The 26032-nt window shown below is 36.0% G+C and overlaps 1 protein-coding gene across 1 annotated transcript in view; it reads left to right on the top strand.

Annotated features, from left to right (window-relative positions):
• The window catches only part of GBE1 (1,4-alpha-glucan branching enzyme 1), a 267868-nt gene extending 243963 nt beyond the window's left edge, over positions 1–23905 (top strand). Inside the window, exons 15-16 of the mRNA XM_077878761.1 lie at positions 12443–12560; positions 21262–23905. Of these exons, the coding sequence (XP_077734887.1) occupies positions 12443–12560; positions 21262–21318 (175 nt within the window). The 3' untranslated portion in view covers positions 21319–23905. The remainder of the gene's footprint in view (positions 1–12442; positions 12561–21261) is intronic.
• Positions 23906–26032: the final 2127 nt, after the last annotated feature.

Below are 26032 nucleotides of genomic sequence, written 5' to 3' on the forward strand. Positions count from 1 at the left end.
CTGATGCCAGTGTTTTTTATTTTTTTTAAGATGTATTTATTTATTTATGATAGACATAGAGAGAGAGAGAGGCAGAGACACAGGAGGAGGGAGAAGCAGGCCCCATGCCAGGAGCCAGACGCGGGACTCGAGGATCGCACCCCGGGCCAAAGGCAGGCGCCAAACCGCTGAGCCACCCAGGGATCCCGCCAGTGTTTTTTAAATAGAGCATTCTGTGTCTAAAATAAATTTTCTAATATTGAATGTTAAATTACTTTTTACTTCTGGATCTCAGTAGAAATTAGCCAATTTTTTTTTTTTTTTTAGTAACTATCTCCTGCCTGCCATAAAACTGTTTAGATCTTCTATAAATGAGGTATTTTCTTTTTTTTTTTTTAATTTTTTAATTTTATTTTATTTTATGATAGTCACAGAGAGAGAGAGAGAGAGAGAGAGAGAGAGAGAGGCAGAGACACAGGCAGAGGGAGAAGCAGGCTCCATGCACCGGGAGCCTGACGTGGGATTCGATCCCGGGTCTCCAGGATCGCGCCCTGGGCCAAAGGCAGGTGCTAAACCGCTGCGCCACCCAGGGATCCCCTAAATGAGGTATTTTCATTTTCATTATTTTCTGTTGAGCTATTCTAACTCAGAATCTCACAGGGCCAAACTGAGTAGTCAGTGTTTCACTTATATGTGCAAATGGTACCTGAATTCTCCAAAAAATTCATAAAATGAAGCCATGATATAATTACTGGTACACTATAATTATTTAAGTCCTCCCAAGAATATATGGATGCTGCAACCAAAGGTAGAATTTCCACTTCTCCAGAGAAAAGTAGAAAATGTAGAGCTATGAACAATGTGTTCTTGGAGACAATGACTTCAGTTATAACCATGTGGGAGAATCATTTCCAATTCTATTAATGTAGTATTTCTTGGCAAAATGGTAGAAAAATACCAAATTAATTCCTATTATGTTTGTGAAGTTTATTTGTGAAATCAGTTGCTATATGGTATTGAATAAGGAAAGTATTCTTTAGATGTTATTGAAAAAAATATTTAACGTGTAATTTAATGAAATGCAATCACATTAGCTTTCACTGACACACAATAAGTGTTTCATTAAAGAACATTAGAACAGAAAAATATTTTGTCTGTTAAATGATAAACATCACTGTAATTTTTTTCTTCATACATTTATATTTGGAGATAGTCCATTATTTTCAGTTTAGTACCTTCCCTTTCAACACTCTTCCTGTCTTTCCAGCTAAGGAAAAAAGAAAAAGAAGCTTCTCTGATGGTAGCATTCTTTTCTGATTCTGAAACAGTATTTTCTTCAGTCTGTTGTCTTACTCTAACATTTTTGTCTCCCAGAGGCTCAGTAGTTATAAGTGTTTCCAGTTCTTGTAGGTGTGAACATAGAGGAATTTGTTCACATTACTTAGGATAGTGGCTAAAAGCATGGGCTCTTTAGATGGAACCAGACTGTCTAAGCATTCAAGTTCTAAACCTCCCACCTATTCATGTTATGGAAGTAACCTCTGTTTCTTAGTTTCCTCATCCGCAAAACACCTTCTTGTAGAATTATTGTCAGACTTAAATGAGTTGATGCCTGTGAAAGGCTCAGCCGCAGTGTCCTGCTCATTCTGTAAGCTCAGGCAGTGTTGCCTGCTGTGGTTATCACTACTGCCCTCATCAGCGCTCTAAAAGTGCCTTAGAGATTTTGTAATAAAAGGAAGGAAAGGAAGGGGTGAGAGGAGTAGATCCTAATCCTCTCCATTACCTACAATTCTCTGGTCCTGCTTTGTTCATTTCCTATTCACCAGTTCACCACCACAAGGTGACTTCTGTCCTGTCACAGTCTTGGAATGAAGTCTCCTGCTCCTGGCTAAATCCTTCCCACACACTTGCATGATTAGCTCACCTTTCTTCCTTACCCCCTTGCTCCATATGCTGCAGCGTTATCTTGAGCCCCCTCTCCTCTCTTGTGCTATCTTGTTCTCTCAGGTCCAAATCCAGTTATTTATTCTTTTTTCTTCCTTGCACAACTCACTCATACTCATAGCTCCAGCCCTGTGAAGATGGGCCCTAATCACCCCTCCTCCTTGGAGGTGTGCCCTGTTCACCGACTATAATTTTGTGATAGTTAATGCCCCTTAGGAAATACCCAGCAGCATGGAATCGTAGCTTTCTGACAAGGGGAAGAACTCTAGCGTGACCTGGTTTAGCCCATTGAAATTAGATCAAATTGATTGGGTTAGAACATGTGTTTTAGGACATGATTTCCAAATTAGTACCAAAAATTAAATCTGCATAATACTTTATGGTGTGTAAATGCTTTTATTTACATTGAGTCCGCTTATCTTCACATCATCTTAGCGATACGGATCAGGCAAGTATTCTTATCCTCAACCTAAATATGAGCACTAGAAAGATTAAAAACTTTCACAAGATCATATTCCTAGTAAGTGAACAAATACTATTTAAATCTGCTTGCCCTAATTTCAGCCTAGTTTTTCATGTGAGCACCAGATAATTCACTTGTTGCCCTGTTGAAATGCCATTAAAATAGGTAAAGCATGTCTCACACTAATTACTTATAATTTTATGTTTTCTTTGCATTTCTTTGTAAGAGCTAATGATGCCTCTGACTAAATGTCATTTCTCTGAAGTGTTATACTCTCCTAGTTTCTAACACACTCATAAACACAGATCAGTTTAAATGGGATCTTTTTAAACCAATTGCTCATTTTAAAAACTTTTTAGGGGGCGCCTGGGTGGCTCAGTCAGTTAAGCATTAGACTCTTGATTTCTGCTCAGGTCATGATCTCAGGGTCTTGAGATGGAGCATTGGGCTCTGCGTTGGGCATGGCACCTGCCTAAGATTCTCTCTCTCCCTCTCTCCCCTTCCCGCCCCCCACTCCTGTGTGCTCTCTCTCTCTCTCATATACAAATAAAGAAACAAACTTTTTAAGGATAAAGTAACTTTTTAAGGGAAAAGATGGCTACTCAATTTTTTTTATTAAACCCGGATATAAACTAAGTGTATTTCAGCTTTCAGGCGCTGACTGGGAAAGTGTAGATCCTGAAGGATATTAGAGGACAAAAGGGTTTGGGAACTAAACATCCCATAAAACAGAGAAAAGAACACTTTGCAAAGAGGTGAGAGATAAAGAGTTCTGCTTTCATCAGCTTTCTTGATAAGCTGTTGCTTGTGTTCTTCCTTGAGTAGTGGGAGTTATGATCTGTGTGCTAGTTCCAGATTACCAGCACAGGTTTACAGCTCTATAATTTGTTTTAGCCACACACAGTGGTCCACGACAGATTTAGGGAGACGAGCCTCCATGTCGATTTATATTAGAAGCATATAACTGTATATATTTCCTTTTCTCACCTTAATTTTGAATGTAGGAAATTCATCCCTGGTGACATTTTGTCTGCTGGCTGCCTCAGGCAATTTACCTAAAGGATACATAGAATCATATCACTGTATTCGAGTAACTCTCTCATGACCATATTGTCTCATCACTTTGGAATTTAATAATAGTTGGATAGTTTAAATAAAATCTAAATAGGGACGCCTGGGTGGCTCAGCGGTTGAGCGTCTACCTTTGGCTCAGGGCGTGATCCCGGGATGCGAGATCAAGTCCCACATCAGGCTCCTTACAGGAAGCCTGCTTTTCCCTCTGCCTGTGTCTCTGCCTCTCTCTCTCTCTCTCTCTCTCTCTCTGTCTCTCTGTCTCTCATGAATAAATAAAATTGTTAAAAAAATAAATAAAATCTAAATAATACATTTCTGAAATAAGTTTGAAAATAAATAATTAAATAGAAATTGATTCAAAACCTCCAGAAATTTTGCTCATTTGAATTCTATAGGTCATTTCATGTCTGACTATAGCCAAAATATTTGTTGATTTTGTTTTGAACGGTACAAACATGAACTTTGCAGAAATAACTTAGCAACTTTACTCTTTGCTTGTATTACTTCCCATGTTTACCAAGTAAGATTAAACCAATATGATTGTTTTAAAGGTGATTGCAAACTACCATATTATATTTATTAGGCCCCTGGAAAATAAATTTATTAGCAGTCACATGTATGTTTAAAGCTCTCACACTCATTATTTTAGTGCCTATGGGGAAATGTTGACTTTGAATCTTTTCCCTCACAATCATTAATCTAGATACAGTTATGAGAGTTATGGGCTGGGTGCCCAGAAGTGCTCAGGAATAACTGGGGGGTGATGGGGTGCATATGGGTGCATGCATGCACACACACACGGCTGCAGTCTTTTCTTTATAATTTTTCATAGGAAGCTAGCTCAGCCCATTCTCAATCAATTTTCTGAAGCACTGAGTGAACCCTAAAGTATTATGATTTTCTCTTTGGCCTGAAACTTACAAGAGAAAGAGGAATATCTATTAACTATACGTGTAAGTTATGACTTCAAATTAAAAAAAAATGTTTACTACCAAATCATTTGAAAGCTGATTACTAAGATAATCAGCTTTCAAATGATTATTTTAATGCTCACAAACTTTGCAGTCATTCAATGGCAGATGGTGGTAGAGTGCTAGAACTTATTATAATGAGATGTACATCCTGGCCCTTCCAAATAATTTTAAAAATATTTTTGTTATACATATATTTTTATATTTTGTATATTTTTGTTATATATATGCATATATATATAAGTATATGTATGGTTTTTGATTACTCGTTTTGATGTTCTATGCTTAAGTTCAATCATCTGTATAAAGAAAGCTAATTGACCAGGTTGATAATGCCGGTCTTTATATGCTGACTTTAGTAAATGTGTAATCAGTCATCCACTTCAACTAACCACATATACAAAATGTCTATCTCCAGGGCTCGTACCAATCACAGTTATTCACTTTAAGAATTAACTACTTCAAACCGATATGCATTTGTTTTTACTATTGTGACTTCTCCAAAAAGAAGGAAAGAAATCTTTTAAAATGTCCAAGTAAAACTGTATAGATTATGAAATGGGATTGTGTTAGAAGGGATATTGTACAGATCTTAAATGTTAACTCTATAAAACAAGGAAAGAAAATCAAGGTTGCTTTTTTTATAACCAAAGTAGTATTAAATTATTTCTTCAGGTTTAGCAAAAGCGTGCATAGATAAAACCCAAGAAGGATACAGTTATGTCCCAATAATGAAAAGACCCACTCAATAAATATGCTAGCTACTAATCTAGGTCCTAAGTAGCGAGGAGGTGAGGGGTGGGATGGGTGAAGACAGAAATTCCATGGAAATTGTATTTTAGTAAAAGAAGACAGGAAAATGAAATAGGTTTATAGTGTGTCAAAGGTTGCTAATTATGTGGTAAAAACCCAGGACATGTATGAAGAGGGTGTGGGGAGGTATTTAGTTCTCAGGGTATTCAGAGATAGCTTCTCAACCTTTCTCAGTAGCTTAAGGAGATTTTTCTTTAAAAAAAAAAAAAAATTAAATTTTAAAAGGCATCTGGTTTTCAAACAGCTGATATTCTGTCCTATTAATCTTTAATATTACAAATTTTTTACAACAGGAAAAATGTTTGAATCCTAGTGGAACAAAGAGAAGGAAAGAAGGGCACAGAAGTATGGGTCATTATGGAAAAAGACGCCAAATTCAGTGTAAAAAAGTAGAAGAATAAATAGACCCATTTTATATTTTCATCACTTAAGATATCAGTTGAAATGATCCAGGGTCAATAATAATAATATAAATAGCAGCTAATAACTTGAGAATTTTCCCCCACACTAGACACAGTGCCAACCACTTGATACACATTGCTTCACAGCAACCCTCTGCTATGGGCACCCCTGTTTTAACAAATGAGAAACTGAGCCACTGGAAAGTTCAGTAGCTTTCTTAGGGACACATAGTTAGCAATTGCCAGAATTGGTATTAGAATGCAATTGTTGACTCCACAGTACACAGATGTCCCCACCATGTTTTCCTGTTGTAGGTTTGCAGTCTGTCTGCAAGACATAGCTCAGATGATACTTTCTTACTGCTTATAATTGTCATTATTTTTTAGGGACTTTGAAGTTTCCAATTATCTTTTTCCATTTATATATATTTCATGGATTCCATTGAAGGCTATATTAAAGTAAGTTTGGGAAAAGACGTTTCTTTATAGCCTAAGTCAAAATTATTTTGAGTTCAAAAGCACAATGTGTTTGTAAAAAGTGTTGAATCTGCATGGTCAAAACTCATTTAGATGACAAAGTAGGTGGTTATAAGGTGAAGAAAATCTTATTTTTTTTTCTTTTTCAATTCTAAATAATTGCTATTGCTTCATCAAATAATTGAATTTACAAGTTCTTTAGCTAATCCTTAATGGCACAGACAAAAAGCAACAATTTTAGAAGATGGTTAGGCTAGAATTGTGGGCATATTTTTTCATTATTATACTTTAACTGTGGGCACATTTTTTCATTATTATTCTCTCTTCAGTATTGAAAAACAATGACATTGTTTATTTCAAATTATATTTGAAATAAGTATTAGTCAAAGTATTCTGTAGAACATTTAGAATAATTTTTCTATATGCATAGAGAAATATGTGGTACTCGATACTTGCTATTGTCATTCAATTTGCTATTTACTGGTATATGTCATTAAGCATGCCTAAGCATAAACTAATAATTTGCATGAAAATTTGTTTCAAAAAACATAGCAATCATTAATTAACATGGTAGATAATACTTGAGCCCCTCATTCTTTGAGTTTGTTTTATTGCTATTCTGCGTTATACAGTTCTTAAAAATTTACAGCCAAGAAAGTAAACTTGAAGGAATTGTAGTTAATTGCAGAAACCTATTGTTGATGAAACGAGCACATCCTAGAATATACTAGAAATATACTTCTATTATGTACTTATTTAAAACATGTGGTTGTCATTTAAACTTTTAATTAAGACATTGCTCACAAACTTGAATGCATATGTAGCTTTTTACAAAAACACCAAAATTTTAATATAAACTAATAAGAGTTAAAAAAAAAAAAAGTGTTCTCTTGAGAGAAGTTGTGTTGGCATTTATAAAATCTTAAATTACACTTTAGTTATAGTCAGTAATAAATTCCCTTATTTATTTTCACATTATTCTCTGTTTTAATTTTGTTTTAAAAATATAATATTTGGGATTTTTTAAAACTACAGTCAAGACAAGAAAAATTTTAAATGCATATTTTCCATTGAAAGCATAGTCACAATTGCCACATTGCCATAAAATAGTTTGGGAAAAATAATTAAAATATCAGAATTCCTTTTCAATGATGAATTTTTAAGTTCATATATATATTTTAGATGACAGAAGTAGATGTGGGAATGCCTAAATCAGACACACACACACACACACACACACACCTACCTCACATTAACACACATACAGATTCATAAAATATACAGCAATACATCACAAGTCTTTGCTACTTTTGCATTTGGAAAAAAAACAGAGAGAGCAGCTAAGAGATGTAATGTTTGGCCCAGTGTATTGCCTAGGCATAATTTAGCTATATTTATAAAGTAAAGGGCCATCTATTTAAGATAGTATACAGTTATAACTGAAGATTTTGTGTATGGTAGCTGGCAATAAATAAAATTCAACTCATGATACATAAAAAGAGGATTATGTTAGAACACTGGAGCTAGTGCTGTGCTGATAATTGTTTTTAGACTGGTAAAAAGATAAAATTGTCTTTGCTTTCCAGCAACCTGTTTTTACTTTACCAGTTCCCTAAAATTTCATATGGAATGTTTCCTGCCTGTGATATAGTTTCTCTCTCCTGGGGTCTTTGAGATCCCAGAAGAAAATTACAATTATTATAATATGGGTGGGTTGATTAAAGAATCAGATCTGAAAATGACATAATAAATACATATATTCTAAGGTACATTTTTTTCACATTTTAGCATGTCTTCAATTGGGATGTGTCCTACAATGAATGGCATGGTAGTGATATTTTTTTTTCTCTTTATTGGGGATATATAAAATAATTCATCTTAAAATTGATGAGGCCTTAGATGTAAAGGTAGATGGTAACTTACCATCTTTGCCATCTTTATGGTCACCTTGTGGCTGGAGAACCCCTTTCATTGTCACTCAATTTGAAACCTCAGGGGTTGTACCTTACAATAAATTTCCTTAGCTTCATCAGCGGGAGTGAAGTGAGTGTAGTGCAGAATGATATAAATGATAGTACTTCTTACAGCAAAATCCTTATACTTTGAACAGACACTTTATCAAGTGGCTGAGCAAACACAGCAGCTTTTGAAGTATTTGAAGAGCCATTGAATTTAAGAGTCTTCATGCCTTCACTCTGCTTTAATCTTATTAGTACAGGTCTTCAGAACATGGCTCTTTCTTGGTTCAAATTTAAGGACATAGATTATACAATAATGCTTAAAACTTCTTATCTATTTCAACCTGTTGATAGCTGTGTCAAATACTTAGGAAGCACTTGAATTTAAAATAAGAGGAAATCATAATATTTTAAATGACATTCAAATGGATAAGGACCTATTTGATCTCTCTTGTAGAAAAAAGAAATCATCATAAGATAATTCCATCATTCTTTTTTTTTCTTGCTGTATTTTCCCAAATTGAACGAGGTAAACTTTTTGTTCCAATATTTTGTATTCACCAATAAAATGACCAAATGAATCTAATGAACAAAAATGGATCTAGAACAAATACAATAAACTTCAGATATCCAGACTCCATAAGGAATGTTAAGAATTCAGTTTTTTAACATCAGTCTTTTGAATTTAACTAGATTAAATCATTTAAATGAATTTCACTTTATCTGCTTTTTAAATTTGTATTCCTCTCATGTCATTCTGGCATTTTTATCCTAAGAATCTCAACTTTAGAATTAAACAAGGAACTGTTTATGAAAGGACTTTGGCTGAGTCTCCATATAGAATAGGTGCCCAGGTGTAGAGGGTAGGGTAATTAGATTACATTTGACTGTTGAGTATGTCCCACCTCTGCCACTGAACTAGCTGTGTGTCTCTGGGCACACACATTGTCCCCTTCTGCTTCTGTCTCCCCAAATTGTGCATCAATGTCCATATTTTCCATCCCAAATCTCATTGATGTTTCTGTGCCTCTCCATTCATCCTCTCTGAGTTTAGCCATACTACTCTCCTTACCATGGTAAGACACCTGATTTTTCTCCCTGACCTGGTCCTTTTCTTGTCCATCTTATTCTACTCCCGACTTCCAGGTTAATTTTCTTGGTTGTCATACTCTTTCTCACCAATCGTCAACATTCTCATATTTAATTACGAAACTAAATCTTAACATCCTAGCCCAGCCTTGAAAACTCTTTATAGACAATCAATCCTACCTTTTTCCTCCTTGGCTCCAGCTCTCATTGCATATTGCTTTCTGCTTTATTTATTGACATTCGTGAGCATGTGTTATCTCTCCTTATAGCTGTAAGTTGTATGTAAACTAAGACCATATCTTAGTCATTTTTTTTTATCTTGCACAGTTCCTTATACATTGTGTGTATTTAGTAAATGAGTGGGGGAGTAAAGATAACTTATTCTACTTTCCTCGAATACAAAAATGTAAGATATGGAATTTGACCTTTCTTGGTGAATCAGAATTTTCCTGAATGTTTCAAAGATGTATTGAGAACTTTTTATGAAAAGACATTCTGCTAAGTGTCGGGAGGTAGCTATGAATGAAAGAGAGGCTTTTGAGCTATCCTGCTAAATTTATTCTGTCTGCTATGGAATTGGAAACCATATTTAAAAAAATAATTTAAAATAGGTGTAAGTTGGTTCAGTTATATTTTCAGAGAGATATTCTTTAGTGAAAGATGGGGGTTTGCAGGGATTTGAGTGTTGTGTGGGTACCCTATTGTGTGTTTGTTCATGAGAAGGAATAAGGGAATGCTTGAAGGCGAGACCAGAAATCAGTCAATCCAGTTGCTCAAATAACCACTGTAAAATTGTTCTAAGCAGTGTCCCTTACGGTTTTCTAATACTCAAATAATACATGGTTAGTAATTCACAAATATGAGGCTCTTCCACAATTACTACTTTTAATCTTGTGTTTTAAATTATTGTAACTTCTGGAGTTTAAGGGTTGCTTTTCTAAAGGAAGTTATTATGTTCCCTGAGTAAGATAGACACAGGGCTGGGTAATTCCAAAAGTGGCCACAGCAGAATTTTTTTTTTTTAATTATACATCAGAGAAACAAATCCAAACTGATGTTCTAAAACTTTCACTATGGCTTTTGTAAGCTTTTGCTTTAGGACTACAAATTATATATATTCAGTGGTTAGATTCCAACCATTTTAAGTGTGATAATCCCTTTCAATATCAAAAAGAAAGGGACTCTTTTTTTTTTTTTTTTTTTTTATTTATGATAGTCACAGAGAGAGAGAGAGAGAGGCAGAGACATAGGCAGAGGGAGAAGCAGGCTCCATGCACCGGGAGCCCGACGTGGGACTCGATCCCGGGTCTCCAGGATCGCGCCCTGGGCCAAAGGCAGGCGCCAAACCGCTGCGCCACCCAGGGATCCCCGAAAGGGACTCTTTTATAACAATTGTTCTTTCAGTATCCTTTATTGAAAAAATATATAGTTTTAGTTTACTCTAAAACTTGTGACTTTTTAAATGAGTCTGTATTTTAGTAATCAAAAGAGATGCATGTTATTTAAAATACAGTATCAAATGTGTATAATAACATAATTTAATCTTCAGACAGTGCCTGATGCAAATATAGATTCTCAGTCCCTTATAACAACATAATTACTCATTCGGTGAGATTTCATAATAACACAGCTACCAGTGAATATCAGCTCACAGGTTGGAACCCCCTGCTTCTGATGAGATACTTGCTTTCTTCAGACACTACTACCAAAAATCTGTGACCTTACCTCATAATTTAATAATTGATACTATATTTCAAAAGTTTTGAAAGTACTCTGGAATTGTTTTGTTTTTGTTCTTGCTTTTGCATTTTGAATACTTGTACAAGTATTTAACAAACTAGGGTAAAAAGAACAAAAGCTAAACTTTTATTTTAATTGTTTCTTTCATCCCACATGGCTTCATTTATTTACAATGTCTCCGGTTATCTATTTTCACTATCTGTTTTTTGCCATTAAGTGATTTGGTACACTCAGGTAATTTTCAGCTATATTGAGTGACTTTAAAAGGTGCCTGTGCCCAGTAGTCATCTTTTGAATCCCAATCTTTCTCTCTTTATCCCTCTCTTGTTAAATACTAACATTCAAATTACCAGTTTAAATTTGAGTCAGAGCAGGCTGATCTAAATTGAGTGAAATGGAGCCACCCACTCCCAGCAAAAGTTCCTTTAGGGAGTTTGTCTACATCCCCTATCCAGACAGACGTGTTTCCTAGGCGTGAAAATGATGGTCACTGTTTGTCACCACGTGTACTTTTAATGTGGTATTGTTTAATGAAAATATACAAACATCTCTGGGTTAAAAATTTATGTACCAGATGAAGAAAACACAGAGCACTTAAATCTCTTTGTATCCCTCCTGAAGCTAGAAGAAAGGTAAGATTTCAGTGTATTGAGGTACATTTACTGAAGCAGTTTTGTATTAAATATCATGTCTAGACGTTCAGAGCATAATAAATTTGAATGTAATAACCATCGCTTTTGTTTTGTTGTAAATACAGTATAAAACATGTCTAATAACTCACCTGAAAAGCCAGGTTTTAAATTGTAGCAGACCACATGATTACAACATGAATCTACCTGTAACATGGATGGATAGTATGTTTGCATGATCTTGTGTGTTAGCAGGAGGAGGCCTGCTTGGTTCTGCACTCTTCAGACCACACACGGACCCTTGGTTCATATTTGTGTTCCTCAGTTTGATAACCAGGAACCAAAAAACTGTAATGAATTCGGAGATAAAGAAGGAGTAAAAAACCATATCAAATGAGAAATTCTTAAAGGTCCTGGGATTGCATTTAGTATGTATTTAATAATACGTATGTATACATAGAGAACACATAGAGATAGCATAACTATTATTAAATATTTGAAAGGTTACTTTTTTTTTAATTTATTCTTGTTGGCTTTTCTGGGTTGAAAAGTCTCAAGAAGTCAAATTTCCATTCACTATAGAGATGAATTTCTAATGAATGGGATGGGCTGTATTAAGAGAAAAGTAGATTCTCTGTTATTAATAGGTATGTCAGTCCCAGGTTGGATGATCATGTGATAAGCTGTGATAGGATAGCAAGGATCCCATGGGTGTTTGGGCCAGATGGTCTTTAACACCCCTTTCAAACATGAGTATATCTGAAATGTTAGAAAAGGCGTGGGTATATAACACAAATCATGATTTCGCAGTGTTCAGAATACTCGCTTTTAAATTGCTATCTCAGAACAAATTTATAGTGTTTCATTTCACTACTGTACCATTGTGATTCCTTAAAAGTTGTACATTCAGAATTGTGCTAGATACAGACGCAGCAGAATATGGAGGACACCAGAGATTGGACCACAATACCGATTTTTTTTCTGAAGATTTTAAACATAATGAGCGTCCCTTTTCTCTTTTGGTAAGTAAGGTCTTTAAAAAGATCTTTTCATTGCATTTTCATTTAACCCTTTATTTTTAAAGCAATGTTTTTGTTCAAAGAAACAACTCTTCAACAAGTGAGTGGCATGCAAAAAACAAAACCAAATCAAAACTCGGTGGGGTTGATGGAGAAGTGAGCTGAAATACGGTGCTGTGCTGAATTTGGTGTTGGAAACTAAGGGGTATTTGGTGGACAGTTGAGGAAGTTTGGACATTAATAGGATTAAAAACTATTTCTCAAAAAATAAAGGGAAGGCATTTTTTTTCTATTTTTTATGCAATAGTTTATTTCCCTTCTATTGTCGTGCTTTTTTTTTTTTTTTAAGATTTTATCTATTTATTCAGGAGAAATACAGAGAGAGGCAGAGACACAGGCAGAGGCAGAAGCAGGCTCTCTGTGGGGAGCCCAATGTGGGACTCGATCCCCAGACCTGGGATCACTACCTGAGCCAAAGGCAGATGCTCAACCACTGAGCCACCCAGGTGCCCCTATTGTTACTTTCTGTATAATATTTTACATCCAGCAGATTTCTATATTACTGATTCTCTAATGAAGTTTGATTTAAAACAACTTTATGAGGGTCTAAAACAATCTTTTTTTCTTTCCTGTAGTAATTAAAGACTGAATTTATTCTACTTAAAAAGTTTCTAATTTCCTCATGTCACTAAGGAAAACTTTAAATCATATGACTAACTTTTACTTTGTGTTGATAACACATATGAAAGAATATTGCTTTAAACTAGAAGGTTTCAATTTTTTTTAAAAATGTAGAATTTAGAAACTCTCCAGATTTGGAGGAAAATTTGTTTAATTTACGTCCAGACAGTAAGCTCAGGTCTAAGGTCTATATATCTACATTATGTTTTGTTTTTTTTTTTCCTTTTCCTGATTAGTCCTATGCCTCTTTTCCTCTCCCTCTCTCTCTCCTCCCTTTTACTCTCTCTCTCTTCCTCATTCTCCCTCCCTCTCCTTCCCTCCTTCTTTCTCCCTCCCTCTGCCTCTCTTTCCCCGTCCTTCCTTCCTCCCTCCCTCCCTATCTTTTGCAACTCTCATTTTCTTGTCCCTTTCCTCTTTTGTCACTCTGCTTCAGATCTGCATTTTTTTCACCATGAGAGGTCTTGGATTAAGATTTGTTTCACTTTTGTGAGGCCAGGATGTATCTAACCTATGTATAGATAGCTTTATCACAGCTGTTAAATTGTTTCATTTTCCAAAAATTTAGGTATAAGTCAAAAGGGAGCATCTGTAAGGGACCCTTGGTTCCTTCTATATATTCCCACCTCCTAAAATGGTGGCAAGTACATCACTCTGTAAGTCAACCATGTTATATACAGAATTCGCTTGCCAAAGACAGTGGCATAAAATAAATGAAAAGAGCAGAGATGAGCAAAATTGAATTGCTGATTGCAGGTTCTGAGGAAAGTGTAATGGCCACAGGAGACTTGCGTATTATCCTCTGTGTGTGTGCATATAGGTGGTGATGATGGGGATACTTATATAGCTTTAGATACAGGTGTAGATACATACACATTTTTAAGAGGGAGGACTTAATGGTACTATCAGATTTTTTTTCCACAAAGAATAATTATTGTAGTTTGTCAGAATATTCAGTTTTGCCATACAAAGATTGATAAAACACAGTTTTTGAAATGAATTTTATTTTTTTAAGACTTTATTTAGCGAGAACACATGAGTAGGGGGAGGGGCAGAGGGAGAAAGAGAGAGAATCCCAAGCTAATTCTGCACTAAGCTAATTCCCTCGGAAATGAATTTTTAAAATTATCTTAGAGGGGTCCTGAGTGGCTCTGTCAGTTAAGCATCCAACTCTTGGTTTCAACTCAGTTCATGATCTCAGGGTAGTGAGATCAAGCCCCAAGTCCAGTTCCATACTCAGCATGGAGTCTGCTTCAGATTTTCTACTTCTCTCTCTGTCCCTCCCCACCCCATTCATATGCTTTCGCTCTCTAAATAAATAAGATCTTAGGAAAATTATCTTAAAGTTCTGCAATAACCAAGAGTTAGAAACCCCTGAGGGATTAAGGAAGATCATTCAGCTTGCAAAGAGGAATCTTGGCTGCATTAAAGTGGAACTTGAACCAATCAAACCAGGCTGAAAGGAATTTGGAAGAGGCAGGCAAAATTCGTAGGTAGCAAACTTTATAAGCTTCGTGTATCCAGGGAAGATTCTGTAGGTTAGAGAGGCCTGGTAGTACATTGAAAAGACCACAGAATGTTGTGGCAGCAAACTTGGGATCGAGCCCCCTGTCTTCTACTTAGTCACTATGAGAACTCACCTTTCTGTGCTGCATTTTTCCCTCACCTGTGTAGTGAGGATCAGTAATAGTATATTTTCTACAGCAAGAGATTCTTAGGCAGCATAAACTCATTAACATGGCCAATATTTTTGGAAACTGCAACATGCTATTGCACATGTATTTTTAAAGTTATAATTGTCATGGCTATTCAGTTATGTTTTTAAGTATTTTAAGCCACATCAAAATACTAGGTGCTTTGAGGACACATAGTTAAAAAGACTTTCTCCCAATTTGAGGGAAATTATAATCTTAGGCAAGGGCTCACAATCTTTGGAGATGGGCAGAAAATATCTTGCCATCCTTTCAGTTTTTGTAAGAGTAAAAATATTCTATCATAATTAAAGCAAGCCAACTAACCAGTGGCAGCAACAGTCAGGAGATTATTTGGCAAGTACTTATTGAATTTACTTGCAAATAAGGAATGCACAGTTCTAAATTAGCAGGTGGAGTGGAGAGAATCACATAAGCCTTGATACCAGTTAGAGGAATACAGTGCTGCAAACGCACAAAAAATAGAACATAGCTTAACCACTGCCTGCATTGGAATTCTGATCCAACTTGGTCCACAAAGGTGATAATTAGCTCTGTCTTCCCAGCAGCAGCATCTTGTTTCAATAACTTCAGGTGCTTGGGTGCCTGGGTGGCTCAGTGGTTGAACATCTGCCTTTGGCTCAGGTCATGATCCCAAGGTCCTGGGATCGAGTCCCACAACAGGCTCCCTCTGGGGAACCTACTTCTCCCTCTGCCTGTGTCTCTGCCTCTCTCTCTGTGTCTCTCATGAATAAATAAAATCTTTCAAAAAATAATAACTTCAGGCATTCAGGAAACACTCATTTAAATGTCTTTGGGCTCTAGGTGAAATGATTACTGGCTTTAATATAGGAATAAGGGAGCCCAAATAGACCAAAAAATCCAATAAAACATGTTCCTTCTTGCCAGACTTATCCTTTGAAGAGCCAAAGGGGGGAAAATCACATTAAAGAACAAACCTATTCTAAGAATGCCTCATTATAATAGAATTCTTTATTAAACTGGGTCATATGTGCTGGGATCCAGTCAGGTTTCTTGAACACGACTGTAGGCACTACAGGTCTTTTATTCCACCACCATTGTGAGATCACTTTTGCCTCTCACATGCCTGGAATAAGGGGGAGAAACAAAGCCTTCTTTCCTCCTCCATGAAATTTCTGCCCATCAAAACAAGTTTGCAGTATTTACTAAAGCTTAATTTGCAAGCTCAATAATCCAAAGGATCTGCTGAATATGTGTCAAATCTGTCTTCAAAGATAGTAACAAATACAGCTTGAAAGAATCTTAAAATATGAAGGAATCTTAAAATAACCATACAAGCTGCAGCCTCAGCAGGTACCATTCTAGCATCTTCCTTATTATATAGTCCGTAAGGTGAAACTATGAAGCCAGAGGAGAACTGTATGTGTACTACTGTTGAGACATGTTTGCTAAGGTCAGAGTATCCCACAAATGCCAAGAAGCATTAGGGCAGAATTTCTCCATTCTGCTTTACTGGCAATTATTGAAAACTCCATTTTAGCACACCCATTTCTCTATATCTTGATTTCTGATAGAGGAACTTGTATGTTACTTATGTGTCAGTCAGTGCACTGGAAGCAGGGAGGTTTTCTTTCCCTTCTCTGGTTCATAAATTCAAATTCCATGGCACAAATGGAAGAACAGATTATTGAACCTAAAATGAATTCGTTTCTTTTATAGTAACTCAAGTAGTCTCAAGGGTGATATGTAAATAAGGCAGTAATTTTAGCATTTATTATTTTGCCAGTTAGACTCCTTATCATTAAGAAGTAGATCTGTTTATTCTTATTCTAAATTTGGGAATTCAAAAGTAGACTTTTGGTTTAAGTAAGGAATTCGGTGTAGATGTATCTTTTATTGTCCTAGGTATTGAACATACAGTTTAACAATTGGGAAGTGTCTCTTGCTCTATCCAAAATCATAAACATGTTTAGGTTTTTCAGATAAGAAAAAAATCAAATTTGATTCTTAAAGCTTATTCTTTTTTAATATTTCTAAATTAGATAATATAGATTTCTAAACAGAAATATTTATTAGCATCACTTTTCTCTTAATGCAAAATAATGAATTAGAATAAGATTTATTTTTTCTTAGAAAACACTTTATGAACTAAAACACATATGTGAAAATTAAAATTATTTTATATATCACACTTATTTTTCAAAATAATTTGTAATTCTTTTATGATGAATATGTGTATGTAGACTATTAAAGGTCTAATGCCCTTTTCATCAAATGATGTTTTCACTCTTGAATTATGTGCTATTACTAAATTTAGCAATTTCTAAGAAAATTTAAAATTATTTTTTATTTAAAAGTCATCTTTAAATTTAGTTTTCAAATTTGTGACACCTGTTTTCAAAAACTGTATAATTACTTTTTATGACTCAATTTTGCAATCCTAGAAGAACATAATACTTTGCCTTTATAATATAGTAGATTATTGTGTGATCCATTTTGGTTTTGTTGTTGTTGTTGTTGTTTTGGCCATGTGAGTGTTCAGCATAGTGATTAAGTCATTAAGGTAGTCAAAATAACTGGATAGATTAGTATGCATTTTGTCTCTCTTAATAAATGAATTGGATTATACTGTTGCATTCTGATTCCTTCTGAAGTGTTGACTATAAATATAGCTAGAAAAAATTAAAGTCAAAAAAATTCAAAAAAAAATTAAATTCATGGCCATACATTACATTGTCTCATATGTCCTTAATGTGATCCTAACTATAAAATCTTTAGGGCTTAATGCTAACACATGGGCATGGTAAATATGTTGATCAGCATATATTTTCTGTGATATGCCTACTAAACAGTTTTTATGTACATGTACTTAAATATAAATTGTTTATATTTAAATATGCTTAAACATTTTTATGTTTAAACCTACTTAAATTATGTTCATATTTCTTTTTACTTGCTGTATGAATCAAAACTATTTTTAGAATTAAAATTATAAAATGAGTTACAGAGCCAATACTTAGCACTAAATTATAGAGCCCCCAAACTGTTCATGTCTGTAATTGTCTCATCATAAGGATTAGTTCTGATTATCTTAAATCCTTTACTATAATTGCTAGTCATTTCCTAACCACTAAGAAAATTGATTTCCATACTCAGTACCCTAATAAAAAAGAAAACTCAAAATTCCATAAACAGCCATAGTTAAGAAAAATCACTTGCTTGGGGAAATTTTTTCATGTTGCCTATACTGCAAGGGCTCTAGAGCAACATAAACACATTCTAGTAATTAATACTGTGGTGAAAAATATAATTACACAATATTCTCGTTAATGATACTATACAATTATCAACTGAAGGTTTTTGAGCAGATAATATTAAGAGGTCTCTGAGTGTGACTGGAATTGGCATCAGAAAGCTCCTTACATAAAATGACTGGCCTCATTTAGTAAGAGTTCTTAGAACATTTTTTAACCATCAAATGCCAAAATAGGGAAATTCAATGCATATATTGCAAGCCTTGAACTTCTTATGTCATCCCTTTTGTTTTCTTCCTAAATTTGAGGTGGCTAAAATACCAAAAGATCACAGAAGGTAAGATTGTTTCTAAATTACAGGTTTATAATTATCATCTGTATTTTATTAATGAAATGAGTATGCATCCAACAGAGTAGATACCAAAACTGCAGGATTCAAACAGGAGATTGATGTGACCTGTCCTGATAGATCCCTGGGCCACACTGAGCAGAGACCTGTCGTTATTTGTTTAGGTCTGACTTGTTTGTTTCATGGCACCTGCCTAGAGAGCCTTGGACTTACCAGAATCCTTTCATATTCATATAAGACCATATCTAAAATCAGAGACATGTTTTTAATGTAAAGGGAACTGAGATTCTTTTGTCCAGTCTTTGGTGCTACTGAAAAATGTAGATTGCTCTTCTGTTTTAAAATGCTTAGTTCAGAATCATTCTCTTATAACCTGCTGCCCCACTGATTAGTTCCTCCTAGTTCCTATGATTCCCCAAACAACCCACATAGAATACAGTAAGTACATGGCAAACTCCTTTGAAAGGGCACAACACTATCTCTCAACTGCTGCCTATTTTGATAAGAGTTGGAGAGAGATTTGGTTGAACCTATAAATTATAAGGAAAATACAGGGAAACAAATTATGGCATTGACATACAGGGTTTCTCCACACTTAATGACTTCAAGGATATAATGTTTGTCTTTTGGGAGTACTGGAAGCAAATCAAACCGTGAGACATTGAACTACCCAGTGGCTGTTAGCATTTGTGAAATTTTTCTCAGATAATGATGATCATTTTCTAAATCACTATTAACTGAAGATTAGAAAAACTCTTCTCTAGTTATTACAATCATAATATAAATTTCTTAAAGTGCTGTCATTTTACAACCACTTTAATCTATTGTTCAAAACCAATCAACTATGTTAGTATATCTGATTTTTTTTTCTTTTTTTTTTTTTTTTTTTAGCGTTGTGAGAGTTCTTTATCACAAAAATCTTAGGGGAAAACATTGTGTCCATTTGCAGCCTTGAGATGTATTGGGACATACCATAGTCTCATTCAGTGAAAATCAGCTGTTGTTCTTTTATTTATTTCTTCCTTAAGCTCTGCCTGCTTTGCATCTTTCATCCTGATTTTAAACTATAAAGTTTTTTTTTAACTCATCAGTCAGACTTTCCCTTAAAGATAAGATGACTGAAATAATAAAATGCCAGCAGTGTTAGAAATGGAGAGATACTGTCACAATAACAGCAGTCTCATTATTTTTGCTCTTTTTGTTTTGTTTTAAAGATTTTATTTATTTATTCATGAAAGGCACAGAGAGAGAGAGAGAGGCAGAGACACAGGCAGAGTGAGAAGCAGGTTCCCCACAGGGAGCCTGATGTGGGACGCCACCCCTGGACCTGGGATCTCGCCCTTAGTGGAAGGCAGACGCTCATCCACTGAGCCGTGGGTGTCCCTGTTTTGGCTATTTGTTAATAGTAAACATGTTGTATGTAAAATAGGACATAAATATCAAGCAGTTCAGATCACTTCTCAATTTTATAAGAAACTTTTTCATATATAAGTAAGTATATTAAAGAATATCTTATGATATATGCATTTATTGGTCCCACTTTATTCTTTCAGTTAGTCATCATTGGCACCTACTTTGCCCACTGGCACCTGCTAAGAGTTAGAAATATGAAGACATAGGGCTTCTGCCCTTGTAAAGTTCATAGTCTGATGGGGAGAACCGATCATAAATGTGAAAAAATCACAATTGTTAGATGTTCAGAAAGAAATTACAATGCCCTTTAACTGGAGAACTCGGATTCAACTCTTGTCTCTGCCACTTACCAAGTGTGTGACACTGGGAAAACTATTTAGCTGCCCCATGCCTCCATTTCCTCATCTGAAAAACGGAGGTGATAGCAGTACTGCCTCCTAGGGCTGTTGTAAGGATTGAATGAACTAGGACTTAAAAGAAAAAGACACATAGACTAATGTCACGTGTGTCCCAAACAAGTACTGAGCAACTGTTAGCTGCTGTCATCGTTTGGCATCCTCACGTTACAGAAGGGAACTCTGGGACCCGGGAGGCAAAGCAACATAGCCATGGTGACCCAGATTAAAAAAAGAAGGAAAATATAAAAATAAAAATGAAAAAGGAGGAGGAGGAGGAAGCAAACAAAAATGGACTAATAGCAAACGAAGTGAAGAAACTGTCTAGCGTTGTCAAGGGACAACAGCTCTGTGGAGCTGAAACTTTTTAAAATGCAAGAGCTAAGGGGCTAGCACAGCAAAGAGCATTCGGAGCAGAGACCAGAGTTGGGAAGATGTGCCGGGTTTAGGGAGCGAGGGGTGAGGGGAGAGGAGGAGATGCGTCCCCCACCTCGAGCCAGGATGGGAGACGGGTTCTGGGACAGAGCTGAGCCGGACCGCAGGGTGGGTGGGTATGAGGGGGTGCCTCCGTCGCAGGCTGCGGGGGGACGGGTAACACTGCGGAGCCCTCTGGGGGGTGAGGGGGTGGAGGTGAGGGGTGCTCCTCTGCAGGCTGGGGGGTGGGGACACTGCGGAGCCCTCTGGGGGGTGAGGGGGTGGAGGTGAGGGGTGCTCCTCCGCAGGCTGGGGTGGTGGGGGGGACACTGCAGAGCCCTCTAGGGTGACTGCCTCCAAAGAGACTCAGGTGGACGCCAGGATCGTAAAGATGCCTCCTGGGAGCCCCAAGACTCCTAAAGAACCCGTAACCTGAAGCAAATGTGAGACTGCATCTTGTCCTTTTGACATAACGTTGTCGTGTCCGGTATTTCTTCCTATTGCACTGACATGATTGTGTTCACTTAGGTGTACATTCCGAGCCGAGTGGGCCTCATCCTGCAGAATGTGGATATGCCCAACTGAACCCACGGGATTTCAGCTTCCAGGAAAATGTGCGCTTGTTTTCGTCTTCTCATTGTCACAGAGCTTCTAGTGTGCAAGCTTTTCAAAATACAGTTGTCTAGACGAAACGTCAGATGTCTGAAATTTAATATTGGTTTATGCAAATGAATGTCACATTTTGCTTTAAGAAGTGCAGGGGGGAATAGTTTTTGAAATTTCAAGGAAGCTAGACTGTATTTTCCAGGCATCTGAGCAGCTACGATTCCCAAATGAAGTATTATATGTAATGTCTTTAAACAACTTTACTTTCTAGGTCGATATATGATACTTAAAGTTCAAATTTAAATCATGTGTCATGTATGATAATTACTGTTGAATGTACACAGTACTTTTTTAAGATGAACATTTGATGACTTTATTTGTTCTAAGTATATCTTGGTTTAAAATACAAAGCACCAAGGTTGCTACTATGTTTTTTTTTTTCCAAATTGTGTTTAGAAATACTGTAATAAATATGTAGTAATAATATAAAAAGAATTGGATCAAAGATAATATAAAGTCATTATAAACTCATCCATGCTTCATTTTGCATAAGTTTTGTCTTGTGATCTCTGCTTCACTTAGTATCTTGGTGGATGCTGATATGTCCGTCATTCTGAAGACCTGAATTAGTAATTGTAACATTTCAGAAAATGTCTTTTACTTTGGATCAATTAAAAAAAATGCAGAATTGCCTTTGCTAATGTTTACTTAGCTGTACTACCGCAGGGATGGATTTGGAATGAATGTTAAAATGCTTATCTTAACTCTGATACCTTCCCCACATATATGCACACCTGCCCAATGGACTAGGCATTGGGATTAATAATGTTTTCTTTAGGTACCATTTTGTAATGTAAAATCATACTAATTCAGATATCCAAGCTACCCTGCAGCTGTAAACCTGAGCACTTGTAGAAGTTGAATTTACTATCTCAACTCAGTGGGATACTCAATCATGAAATTGCCAGTCAAGTCATTAAATAGAAGGCTACACAGGTCTAAAATCATTGATACATAATTCATTCATAACTGAAAAATTATGATGCATTTATAAGACAAAGTGTCTGTCACATTTTTAAAGATCTTATTTTCCCTTTACAATAATACATTAATAATGACTGCTCCTTTTTTTGCTTTTAGCCTGATTATTCGTGACTAATGAACAGTACTTGGAAGTCTGTCTATTAAAAACTTATACAGTACTAGAAAAGATTAGTAAAAGAGACTTCTGTAGCTAAACCTACCATATATTTACCATTTTTCTTATAACTTAGGTCTGAAACATGTTGTTTGCTATAACTTCAAAGTAGAATAATAGTTTGATTTCCTGAAAGAATCAGTGATGCCAGCTGAGGATTATATATCCTAGGAAGCATTGCCGAAAGCCTCTGTGTTGCTTTGCCTGTTACAGGAATGTTATGAATATGTTAGCACTGCCATGATCTGTGTACATTATACCCATTATTGATAACAGTACAATGTACAACCAAGATGTTTTGTGTCCTAGTTTATAATTTCTTACTTTTGCATATCTTTTGTTTGAAGAGACTGGGAGTTTTCTATCACAGCTCCTTGAAAATAACAAGAAGTTGCTTCACACCTTGAGCCCATTTTCATTCCCTTGTGACCTCTGCAGCAAAATCAAAAAGACCAGAAAAAGTATAATGCTATGTTTTCATTATATTGATTGACTTTACTAATATGAGTTTTAGATTTTATTGGTCTAAAGTTCAAATTTAATAATGTAATCTAAGTTGCCTTTGTCAAATGCTCCCCCCCACAAAAAAAAAGAACAATAAAAAGATGTCGCGAGGTAGAAATTATAATACATGCAAACGAAATAGTAAGAGTTCAAAATAGAATGTAGTTTTGTTGTTAGTGTTTTTCCTATCAGAGCAGACAGCCTTTTTAGAACATTCTAATAATATTATATGGCATTTCTCTATACGGGTCTTCATTTTTGTATCAAAAACTTTCTCATCATGTACTCTAGTGAGAAGTTCTGTGTTTTTACTGGTGAAACATTTTCAACAATCACCACAGAGAGATACAAAATTTTACTCTCTATGCCTTATAATTTTTTTTGTCCTCTAATATGATTATCACTCACACCAAAACTGAGAGTCCTCTTTGTTGACTGTTTTAGAGCAAATATTTTTACCATTCTGCTCCTGTATGTTCTAGAAAACATATGATTACAGATATCTTTCCATTGTTTTTTAATATCAGTGAATGGCTAGTAATTACTCTTTTATCCAAAATAGAATTTACCCCTAATGCCAATGATGTTGAATGTTTTAACAGTAGCTCTTGTGGAAAATACCAGTCTTTAATAATCAAAAACTGAACTGTAAACATTTTCCCTAGAATGTTTCCCACTTGATATCACTTGAACTCTGAGGGTCAACTCCTTTCATATGATTTTTTCCTGTACATTTGATGTTTCTTACATTGTCCCATTCTTTGCTGATGCATTCATCTCTAACATAAAATGAGGGATTTAGCCACCATGTTCCTCAAGTTCAAAAAATAACCAGTGACAATAAATTGACTTTTCTTGAGGCAACTGTGAAAGAATGCATGTATTTTTTCCTCTTGACTCGAGCACTCCCCTTAGCAATATCGGTTCAACATTTGTCAACCATCAGGGTTACAGCCATTGCTATGCGGGATCATACAGGAGGTTGTCTGAATAAGGAGCCTATTCTTCAAATAATACAGAAGAGAATGCAGACAGATCTCGGGGAAGCGATGAAGGGTAATATGTTTTCCTCTCATGTTCAGCTGCGGCTTCAGGGCAAATATCTTTTCACTGTCTCTGGTCCTGCAGCCATTGAATCCTGTGATGAAAGCAACATAAAATAGGTTTCCTGTTGCTCTTCCTGTTTAGAGCAAGCCAAAGCAGATATACCTGATAGAAACCAAAACAGTAAAGCAGCTTTCTGACTGGCCTCACACCTCTGAGACGATTTATTTTTGCCTCTTTTGAGTCATATCCTGAACTGGGGTTCTTTAGAGTCTTGGGTTTCATTAATCTGTAGATTCCTTTTAGGGAAACAAGCCCTGAGCTAAGAACTTTGCTACGTAGAATATTTGATGAAAGAAAATAGAAATCTAAGCCTAGCAATGTCATGTCCTTTATTCAGCAGAGTTCATTTATCATTCACGATGCGTTAGAATTAAAATGTAGATAAATTTCCCCCACTAAAGCCAGCCTTCAGGAGGAAAAAAATCAAATGAACTCCCTACTAATTTTTTTGCTCTATTATCTTATTAATGGTGATTTGTAGAGAATTGCAGAGAAACATTCATACTTAAGGGCAGCATTTCTTAATTGGTAGTGTGAGAAATTAAGATACAGTAGCTCTAAGTGTTTTTGCCTTTCTGTAATTTAAAACATTACATCTGGATTTTAACTCTTGGCAAAAACTGTGTAGAGAATGTAATGTTTATTTACATGAAAAAATGTATTTTGTGATAGATATGCTTATGCTACAGGGCATGTCATTCAGAAGTTGGCTTATGATCTACAGTTTTTCTTGTGATTTGTGCCAGACCAGAGAGAGCTATTTGGCCCTCACATATTCTGGATAGACCACTTCACCTAGAAGCCTGCACTGTATTTTACAAGAGCCATGCGATACAATGGTCAGAAGGCCTGTGCTCCAGTTACAGCTCTTCCTTTCAGAGCCTCCTGTCAGAAAGCACTCACTGACTCTTAGTTCTTATCTAGGGCAATAAGACAAAGGGGAAAAAAACAACAACAACCATCGGTTTTATAAATGCTATTGTTTGATCAACAGCCAAATGAATGGTGAACATCTTTGAAGTCTGAAGTTCGTTGTCAGGGACACACTACCTCACCATCACCTGCCTATCCTTCAAAGCTTCTGCACTGAGTTATCCACCCTCCCCCAGGCAGGAATGTGTGGGCTGCTTTAAAGAGAAAGGCATTTTGCATTTCCTCCCCCAATGCAAGTGACCAAATGTCAATCCTCCTCCACCGCTGCTTTCCTTTGCTTATTTTAGCTTTCTCTCTGAGTGCACTGGGACATTCCAGTGAATTCCATTCCCCTGCAGCCAGTGTTCTGCCTCCTTAGTGGTCCATTACCCTCTGAACTTTGCACTTGCATAACTCAGCCTTGTGAATGGAAGTTCACAGCCCATTTCTGGTACCCAATAGGGCAAGGGAAAGTGTATATGCAATGAAATAGCCACAGGTGCCCTCCAGTGAGGGATGGCAACCACGTGCTAAAGGGGTCTGTGTTTCCTTCTTCCCCTTCTGCTCACACTACTAACAGAGGGAATTAATTGCAGAGGAAACTCTTAAGAATTGCACAGGAGAGCTTAGGTTAGAAACACTTTGGCCCATCATTTTTGGGATTGAAAGTCTGTACTCTCTCAGACATACGCATTTATTACATAAATGTTTGCACAACTAAATAGTAATTTTTTCAAGAAGGGGGAGCTTGACCTGCAATTCCCACAGTTGTTTGCTACTTACAGTAAGACAATGCATAGCAGAAAACTAGCAAAAAAGCTACCACCCTAAATTATCTTACCACATGAGGATGTAAATTAGGTGACATGTCTTCAAACTGTTTGTGCATGCTTGCCTAAGGTCTTACAGGAAATAGTTGTAAATGCATGAATAAAGCGATCCAACCTATATATGTATTTATAACATATATAT

This window comes from Canis aureus, chromosome 30 (assembly GCF_053574225.1).
Source record: "Canis aureus isolate CA01 chromosome 30, VMU_Caureus_v.1.0, whole genome shotgun sequence".
NCBI lineage: Eukaryota > Metazoa > Chordata > Mammalia > Carnivora > Canidae > Canis > Canis aureus.